Source organism: Triticum aestivum, chromosome 6A (genome assembly GCF_018294505.1).
Source record: "Triticum aestivum cultivar Chinese Spring chromosome 6A, IWGSC CS RefSeq v2.1, whole genome shotgun sequence".
NCBI classification, from domain to species: domain Eukaryota; kingdom Viridiplantae; phylum Streptophyta; class Magnoliopsida; order Poales; family Poaceae; genus Triticum; species Triticum aestivum.
In genome coordinates this window covers 404,171,747-404,182,141 of record NC_057809.1, presented here as the reverse complement: position 1 = coordinate 404,182,141, position 10,395 = coordinate 404,171,747, and the positions used below count along the sequence as shown (strand labels likewise).

Genomic DNA, 10,395 nt, shown 5'->3' with positions numbered 1-10,395 from the left:
AATTTTACCTTGGGGTGCCTTGGGAATCTCCAAGCTTAGGATCTTGCCACTCCTTATTCCAAAATCCATCAAATCTTTACCCAAAAACTTAAAAACTTCACAACACAAAACTTAACAGAAAATCTCATGAGCTCTGTTAATATAAGAAAACAAATCACCATTTTAAGATACTGTAATGAACTCATTATTTATTTATATTGATGTTAAACCTACTGTATTCCAACTTTCCTATGGTTCATACCCCCGACACTAGCCATAGATTCATCAAAATAAGCAAACAACACACGAAAAATAGAATCTGTCAAAAACTGAACAGTCTGTAGTAATCTGTAGGTTTCGAATACTTTTGTAACTCCAAAAATTCTGATAAATTAGGACGTCCTAAATAATTTGTATATTGATCTATTGCAGTTGGAATCGCTATTTTATCGCTCTATGGTAAAAAATTAAAATTATTCTCGTGAGCGCATACTTTTTGTTTTATGAGCAAGATTAAACAACAATCATCCAAGAAGATCCTAAAGACTTTACTTGGCACAAACACTAATTAAAATATTAAAAACACAATCATAACAGAGGATAGATGATTTATTTATTACTAACTAGGAACAAAAGACAAGAAACAAAAATAAAATTGGGTTGCCTCCCAACTTTGTTTAACGCCCCTAGCTAGGCATAAAAATAAGAATAGATTTAGGTATTATCATCTTTGGTATGCAATCCATAAGTGGATCTCATAATAGATTCATAAGGTAATTTAACTTTCTTCCTAGGAAAGTGTTCCATGCTTTTCCTTAATGGAAATTGGAATCTAATATTTCCTTCTTTCATATCAATAATTGCACCAATCGTTCTAAGAAAAGGTCTACCAAGAATAATATGACAAGTACAATTGCAATCTATATCAAGAACAATAAAATCTACTGGCACATAATTACTATTCGCAACAATAAGAACATCATTAATCCTTTCCATAGGTTTTTTAATAGTGGAATCCGCAAAATGCAAATTTAAAGAACAATTATCAAATTCACGGAAACCTAACACATCACACAAAGTTCTTGAAATTGTGGAAACACTAGCACCCAAATCACATAAAGCATAGCATTCATGATCTTTAATTTTAATTTTAATAGTAGGTTCCCACTCATAGGGATGGCAGTTTTGCCCATGGGTATGGATACCCGCGGGTACCCTACCCGAAAACAGTGAGTATGGGCAAGACTTAAAGAGATTTTCTACCCACGGGTAATGGGTATCCATACCCGTAAACTATATGGGTAGGGCATGGGTAAGAAATGGTGCACATGGGTAACCCAATGGATACCCAAATTTTTTTTAATAAATGAAAATAACTCCTATAACATGTGGTGTTAACATCCAACTCATATGGTCCAACCCTAAATCTCGTATTCGTTAAACAAGTCATAGGTCATAGGCTCATAATCACTTGCTCACCACTCCTCATACATCCTATATGTGACTTCTCAAAAAGATAAAGTATCTACTCTTCGCTACCAGACTCTTGTCGAACACTCGATTCAGCAATCCCCAATTCCCACCACCACCTTCTAGTATGTCGGCCTTCCACCAACCGCTGCTCATACTCCCCTGATGCCTCCAAGAGGCCACCCATTGAAGGAGGCCACATACGTGCTATACTACTCTACCATGATCTTACTTGAATTTTGAACTCATTTCTCTACCTCTTAAGAATTCGAATGCTATATATTGTATCCAATGGATACACATTGGGTATAGGGTACCCGATGAGTATCGGCATGGGTGTCAATAGTTTATATCCATGGATATTGAAGTGGGTGGATATAAAAAGTTTCTATAGATATGAGTTTGGGTAGAAGGAGATTATACCCGCCCGTACCCTACCCATTGCCTCAGACAGTACTCCGCGGCCCTGAGTCTGGACCGCATACTCGATTGACCGGTTCGATCGCCCCGAAGCCGAACCGCAACTGTTGGGCCGGTCGAATGCCAGCCACCCGATGCAGCGAGCCGGGACCGTCCGATCTGGCACTCAACCCCGACTCGCTCTTCTTTCTCTGGTCTGGTGATTTGTAGCCTGCCGCCGAATCACCTCCTTCTCTCGCGTTGGTCAACACAAACAGAAATCCCCTCCTTCCTGTTCCCGCGAGCATCTCTGCCTTCGCCCCCCACACGTGTGCGCTCCGGCGAGGGGGGCAGCACCCCGTTCCCTTCGCCGCTGCTTGTTGCAGCACCACCGTCGTAGCCCTCGTGCCACCCTTCTGCTGAAAGCTCGTCGTCGCAGCACGTCGTATCCGTAGCTGATGAACCAGACCATTGCAGCTCTGGCACGGTCGGTTCCAGCGCGCATACACCATGGTTGGAGCACCACCGGCGTCACCGCGGTCGTCAACTTGCATAGTCGTGCCCAACACAAAACTCCAAAAGCAACAAATCCTTCATTTGTCGGTTGAAGCAAAAATTTACCTGGTTCCAACAAAATTGAACACCGGTTCCAGCAAATAACAACTCATCAGCGAAAACTTCATTGATCGATTGTAGCAAAAAATTACACGGTTCCAGCAAAATGGAACACCGGTTCCAGCAAAACAACTCATTAGGAAGAACTCCTGGTGATTGATTGTAGCAAAACAGAGAGCCCGTCCCAGCATCCTGCGACGCCGTTTCCAGCAAAACAGAGAGCTAGTTCCAGCAAAATTTCTTTCGATTGTAGCAAAAATTAAACATTTGCTCAGCAAAAAAGGCTTATGGTCTCTAGTTCCAGCATTTGTTAATGTGGATGTAGCTATTCACCGGCCGGTTCCAACAAAAAACTCACTGATTGAAGCACCGGGAGGCCGTCATCTTCGTCGCTGGGACCTGCTGGTCGCAGCATGGGTAGCTGCTGGCCGCTGTTGATGCATGCAGGACAGCGGGGCAATCCAAGCAAAAACCAGCAACCCCTGGTTGTAGCATATGTGGCTGTCTCCTACCTGAACAGCGCCGTCGGCCATCTTCGCAGCGCCGCCGTGATACGGCTCACCGGTGGAGAGGAACCAAGACCAAAGAGAGGATGAGCGGCAGTGCATGGGGGGTAGGGCGCGGAGCTGGTGGCGGCCATCGCCGGCGCGAGCTAATCAGGCGTGAATGAATAGAGGAAAAGGGGATGAATCGCCCAACGAATGGATAAGGAACGAGGGAGTGTGCGGTGGAGCAGAGAAAAAAATAGAAACAAGATAAGGTGGCGACGTGGCGCAATGAAAAGGCCTCGATTCAACGAGGATCGAACGACCCGCGCGCGACCGGCCGAAGTTTGAGCCGGCGCGCCGGGTGCGAACATTTTCCTTATATATACCCCGCTCTCGTTGTTTTCCTCCACTCCACATCCCACTCCAAAGCTTTGCTTGGCTCTCCCGTACCTGACCTCTCCTTCCATCGAGGCAATCCCAGTGCTCCTCCTCCCCTCTATCGTCCATGGACTGCTCTAGTTCCAAAGAGACGCCACCGCACAAGTAACTCTCTAACTAACTTGTGTATATTTGTGTGTATGTATTGGCGTCAGTGAGATGTAATTCGTGGTTGACTTTGTTTTGCGTCATGATTAACTTTGGTTATCGATCAGGGCGTGGTGGACCGGCGAGACGGTGGCGGTGGTGACGGGGGCCAACCGTGGCATTGGGCACGCGCTGGCCGCGCGCCTGGCGGAGCAGGGGCTGTCCGTGGTGCTCACGGCGCGGGACGAGGCCCGCGGGGAGGCCGCCGCCGCCGAGCTCCGCGCCAGGGGTCTCCCGTCCGTGCGGTTCCGCCGCCTCGACGTCACCGACTCCGCCTCTGTCGCCGCCTTCGCCTCCTGGATCCGCGACGATGTCGGCGGCCTCGACATTCTGGTGAGCCGCACGATCGTCTATTTTTCGTCGTCTATTTCGCTGCTTCTCCCCTAAATTCCCGCCGCCTGCCATTTTCCTCTCTCCGGCCGGGTTAATTTGATTTGAAGTTTCACATGACCCCCTCCCCCCTACCCCGGCAAAACATGTGGTGTGCTAAAGTAGCTGTTTATCAATTAATCAGCCATGTTAACCACCCGATTGTGTAGGTAATTAAGGTTAGGGGTTGGCTTACCTACTAGTCTACCATGCATACATACTACTCTACCCCCTTTTTTGCCCCAAATGACAAGTACTGCCATACTACTCCGATCCACTATAGACAAATTTTGCAACTCGCACCCCACTAGCAATAACATATGTCCTTTTGCAAAGCATGACCAGCTACTTTCTGCTAAATTAAATGTGCATATGCCGTTTCTAAAGAGAAAATGCGTTTATGCTAAATAAGGCATGTCGGTGAAGTATATCTGGTACTCCTAGTAGTTGGGTACAGTTATGATCGTGAACTAAAACATTGTTGGCCGGCCCACAGAAAACCAATGACAGACTGCAACCACCAGTAACTACAAGAGGTAGTGTTTCAGTGGAACAGACTTGTTAACCCAAACGTCACTCCACAGCCGAAATTAGAGCCAAGTCATCACCAGTAACAGCGGGTCAATTAGGGCACGCCACGGCCCACGGCCCTCAGTGTAGTAATCAGCTGACCTTTTCTTTTTCCCTTCATATACATTGTAAGAAAGCGTCGTCGATAGTGATCTTGGCACTTAATAAGTCGCAATTTTATTATCCTAACTAGTAGTATGTGAACTCATGCAACAATCTTTCTGTTAGGTCACCAAATCGATCACAATTATTATTTCTCTTAGAATAAAAAAATAAAGATTTCGATATTTGTATAGCTTGTACGTACAAAGTGCCGGAATTAGATGTGAGCCTCAGCCTCTTGCTTGTGTCGATCGAGATACCACATAGAGCAGGTCAACCACGCACAGAAGATGCTTCGTGCATTCTGCTACAGTAATCGATCCCTGCATATTGTCTGTTGAGGGGTTCCATTTAAACTAACCAGCAGTGTGGTCCAAAGTCCACGAGCCAGATGATACACGATTCATTTTTTTAGAAACCAGAAACGAACAATGCGAAGATCCACTGCATGCAGTTCGATCCAGATATTATTATTTTCCGATGCAATCGCCGTTGCTGGCAACGTGAGGGCGGCGAACAAACTAGTAGTAATATCACAAGCTTGTGTTCCATGACGATGGAACAGCCAAGTACAAGAGCTAGCTGTTCTTCAGACGAGCCAGTGCTATACTAGTATAAGATAATTGCAAGTTGCCGCAGTCGCTACAATCCAGGTCATCACAGATTATAGCGACATCATCATAGAAGGCGGCCGTTGATTTCTACCATATATCTGTGCTATTGTCACAAAATAGCAGCGGAGTTTTCATCTCTCTTTTTTGCTAGTTTGTTTGCGGATAGTATGTGAAACGGTCTTTTTAAAAAATCTACATACTGAACTGCTGTTCCTGAAAATTTCTATATAAGAACGTAATGTTCCTGTTACCTTTTTGCTCGACGGAGTGAAAGAAACCATAATCATAATCCAACTCTTGGAGAAATAACAGAGGATAAGTTACTGAACTGGGTACATTATCTAGTTGTCTTAATCATTGTATCGATTTGTTGATACTTATCCGTCATCAGCTGTGACTAGTACTATCTGGAATGCTTAGTTAAATTAGGGCAAAGGTACATAGCAGTAGGCCAGTAGCCCAAATAGCACAATTTCTAATTCTAGGCCTATATCAGCAAGACGGCAAAAGCTCCACCAGAAAGAACAAAGGGAAAATAAGCTGCTGAATTGGTGCATGGTAGATGTAACCTACCAGGGCTACCACCTCACAATCACATGCTTTCAGGATTTGTTTTCTTCGTAGCCAAACCCTAGGAATCTTCTTAATAAGTCTGACGTGAGTTATGTGATTCTGAAACCAAGCCTCTTGCCTCCTGCAGGTGAACAATGCCGGGGTATCGTTCAACGAGATCGACACCAACTCGGTGGAGCATGCTGAGACGGTCCTCAAGACCAACTTTTACGGAGCCAAGATGCTCATCGAGGCGCTCCTGCCCCTTTTCCGTCGATCCTCTGGGACCAGCCGGATCCTGAACCTCAGCTCCCAGCTTGGCCTTCTCAATGTAAGCTATCATGCTGTTAAGTAAACTACCAGTACTGTGCTTGTTCTCTGACGCTGCAAAACATCTTGTAATTGTCGTCTCCTACTAATTTAACACTAGCACGTTTTGTGCAGCATGAGGCAAATAACGCGCTCAGACGGTTCACTTTACGTTATACTCCCTTCGTCCCGTAATGTAAGACGTTTTTTTGACACTACACTAGTGTTAAAAAACGTCTTACATTATGGGACGGAGGGATTAGGTTATACTAATAGTATGAATAATGATTTTGGAACCAAATCTTCTTCTCACATGATCGCACTAGTTGTCAAGCGAGTGGGAACTTAAAAGAGTGAGCGCGCTGCGCACATGCCAGTGATGAGTGATGACTCAAAACCTTGTTTATTTTGCGGGTCAAATCAGGTTTAAATAAATAGCATTTGATTAAGGGGCAAACAGCTTGACTATGAGCTCGTTATCAGCTGATTCAGCCATCGGCTGTGGACTCTGAAGTTTGAACGCACAAACTCTCCTCCAGAAACAATGTCAATTCTCTTGAGTCAAACTGTCAGAGCACATGACAGCATCAGTGTCCTGTTTCCACACCGTGACCAGCTAGTCCAAGGCCATCTGAATTCTGAAACAATGTCCAATTCCATGCTCAACACTGAGTTCATTAGTAGTAGTAGTATATTTCTGAAACAATGTCCAATTCCATGCTCAACACAACGAAGGGATGCAGTTTTGGCAGGCCAAATTTCAGAAATAAATTGTTGTGTGTTGATCTTTTTTGCAGAAGGTGAGGGACCCGTCGTTGAGGAGCATGCTGCTGGACGAGGGCAGGCTGACGGAGCAGCAGGTCGAGGCCATGGCGTCGCGGTTCCTGGCGCAGGTGAAGGACGGGACGTGGCAGGACCACGGGTGGCCGGCCGTGTGGACGGACTACGCGGTCTCCAAGCTGGCCCTCAACGCCTACTCCCGCCTCCTCGCCGCGCGGCTGCGGGGGGCCGTAGCTGTCAACTGCTTCTGCCCCGGGTTCACGCGGACAGACATGACGCGGGGGTGGGGCAAGCGCACCGCCGAGGAGGCCGGCCGCGTCGCCGCGGGGCTCGCGCTGCTGCCCCCCGCCGACCTCCCCACAGGCAAGTTCTTCAAGTGGTCCACGCCGCAGCTCTACTCCAAGCTCTGACGACGACACCGCGCGCTGCATGGCGGAGCTGTGCGTAGCTGCACGCTTACGATTTGGCAAGAAAAAGATGGCCGTTTGTCCCAAAATGCAACTCCATCTCCTCACCAAGCTTGATGCCTCCGAACTATCACGCCCGTACAGTTCTCGAAGATTCGTGCTCGTCTTTTGACAGGATAGCCTATCATCCTCCACTTTGTAGAACAGAGCATGTAGAAACAAAAAAGCTCTCCTCCCTTCCTGCTGTAACAGAGCATGTACCACAAATAATTCTTAATTGTGTTTACAAAGGAAAAAAATCCACAAGTGTCGAACATTAGAAATCATGCGATGTATGCCCAAACCATGTTCATACACTCAGAAAGGTATGCACCCTTTTGTGTGTCCATGTATTACCCTCCTAAGGCTTCGGCGCGCGAGAGTGCCCTCCGTGCCGTCTGTTTCCCGCGAGCCTCCCGCCGCTGTCCCCTTGAGTGCTCTCGGTCATCCGATCTGCACACTTGATTGTTCAATTCTCCTGTCCAGCTGTACGTGTGTGCGCCGGACTACTCGGGGCGCCGCGGGTGCTACCTCGCGCTCTCCGGGTTCTCCTCGTGGACGGGTGACTTTGTCCTAGTTTGTCTCGGGGTTGGTTATATGTGTGACCACCCAGTCCCGGTAGGGGCCCCTAATCTATGTGCTTTCTGTGTCCGTCCTAGGATCAATTGCTAGCACACACAGATCATGGTGAAATAACAAGAAATATCACATGTCATATTATTAACACAGATCCAGTCTTAAATACATTACATACCTACTAGCTCAAGGTTAGCTTAATAACATGAGAAACATCTACTCATGTGTCTTCCATCTACTCACAAGTGGCAATTGAGTATAGCATCGTAACCCTACTTCTTATCTCTCCTTCGATATGGAAAATCCTACAGCATGATACGTTGCAGCCACGATGGTCAATACACTGAATGTATTGGCAAGTTACACGTAATAACAACATATCTTATATTGTAAAAATATAAGGTAAAAGAGTTTCCAACCAGTTTTGTAACAAAATCCTTTCCGTCAAAACCATTTCCAGTCAAGTCCAATCACCTAATGACTACCCAAGGCTAAGCTGACCAACCTCCCGTTTCTAACCATAGATGAGAACCAACCGATTTCCCAGAGATGATAAAGGGCATGTATGTTTCAAGCACGCTGAGTCAATGGCAACTCTAGAGCGCATCAACCTTCGACACATATCACTTGAAATGATGGTCCCGAAATACAAGTGCGCTCCCAATCATTGGCGCATTCAATGGGAACTCCAAAGCGCATCAAGCAATGAAGCATTCACATGATAACAAGTCCCGAAACCTACACTATATCGTAGACTCGACACTCTTGGTAAACATGTGGTTAACCTATACCATGTTCAGCATAGTATGGCAGCATAGTGAAACATGGAGGAAGCATTATCACTAGTATAAACTTTCCTGGTACTTCATGAACTTCTTCACATAAGCACAATCTTGGTAATTGGAGAAGTTCTTGACACACACAATCTTAGTAAGGCTACTCTTCGCTCTTGAACGATCTATCATTGATAAAGAGTTTACGTAAAGAACCATACAATACAATCAAACTTAACAGTACAGTGTAGTGCATGGCGTCAATGTTGATTGTGCTGTGAGATTAAGTGTTCATGTGTCAACTCATAAAGAATTAGGAAAACATACTAGTTGTTACTTGGGATACATGTGACATAAGGGTTCACATGCATGAAGTATCAATAGGGTAGGTTCATCACATAAGTGGTATGTGATGCAAAGTTGTATTGACATATTTAATTAACAAAAAGAATCATCACAACTGGACTTATGGTCTATGAACTATGTCTTGAATGATAATTCAAACTTGATTGGCCTTTTGAATTGAATACAAACTAACTTAATTTTGGTTTCGGCGGAGTTCATAATTAAACATGCCTTTAAGTTGAATTTGTAATTAAGTTTGAACCGGTTTGAACTCCTGAACTACATATCTGAATTTGAACTGGTTCAAATAATCTAAATTAGGTTCAAGTAAGTTGAATAGGTTGACTTAAGTTTTGGGTTATAATTCAATTTGAATTTGAATAAGGTTTTATCTTATTTGAATTCAAATTGAATTGATTTTAAATAAGATTTGAATTTGCATTCAGTTGAGTTTGAATTTGTAAGGTTGGGTTCACGTTGAAATGAATTCATATATGATTAAGGTTGGTTCATGAATTCATTTGCAAAAGGTTTCATTTAATTTGAACCAATGAATTGTTCAATAGGTTCCCACTAGATTTAGACTAAATTCAAATTATGTTTGAATTTCATAAAGTAAAATATGATCCAAAATTATTTACTAAATTTGAATTTAGGTTACTGATTTGTCATGCAAAAAGAATTACTCAATTTTACCCTATGGTTTAAAAGTTATAACTTTTTTAAGTTTGGATTTAATTTGAATTAAAGCCTATGTTGAACTATATTTAATTTCAAATTTTAAAATATTTAATTTCAATAATAGTTAGTAAGCTGAAAATACAATTCAATATGTTTATTCTACAAAAATAATTATTTAAATTGGATTTACAATTTGCTAATTATACCCTTTTTAGCTTCTCAACCATGGCAGCTAGGTCATCGGAGAGCGTGGGGCCGGCGGCGTTGTCTCTGGCGTCGACAAATTAGGCGACTTGGGGGGGGGGTGATGGCGGGTTGGTAAATGGGCTCCAGGAGGTGACGCAAGGACAATGGTGTCCACGGCTTGCCTCGGGGACGATGGTGGCTCGCCATAGATGCACGCGGCGAAGTTGCTTGTCGGGTGAAGATGTTGCACCTGATTTCGAGCTCCTATGGATGTGCGAATGGGTCAGAGAGATGCACACGAGCATGGCAAAGATGATAGACAAGGTGCCGAGGCCAAATGCGAGCTCACCTTGCCGTAGTGGAGTTGGCGGCGGGGAGCTTCAATCGTCAGCAATATGGTACGTAGAAGGATGCTACTTCTTGAGCTTTTGTTGTTTTTTCCCTTGAAGAGAAAAGGGTGACACAGTGCTACTTCTTGAGTTTGCGTTGATTTTTCCCTTGAAGAGGAAAGGGTGATGCAGCAAAGTAGAGATAAGTATTTCCCTCAGTTAAGAAC

At 44.6% G+C, this 10,395-nt stretch overlaps 1 protein-coding gene across 1 annotated transcript; it reads left to right on the top strand.

Moving 5' to 3' along the window:
* Positions 1–3,337: 3,337 nt before the first annotated feature.
* LOC123127662 ((+)-neomenthol dehydrogenase) lies at positions 3,338–7,565 on the top strand. The gene is made up of 4 exons (XM_044547434.1): positions 3,338–3,494; positions 3,605–3,869; positions 5,892–6,074; positions 6,850–7,565. Exons 1-4 carry the CDS (start codon positions 3,457–3,459, stop codon positions 7,240–7,242), a joined length of 879 nt encoding a protein of 292 aa, XP_044403369.1. The 5' UTR covers positions 3,338–3,456; the 3' UTR covers positions 7,243–7,565.
* Positions 7,566–10,395: the final 2,830 nt, after the last annotated feature.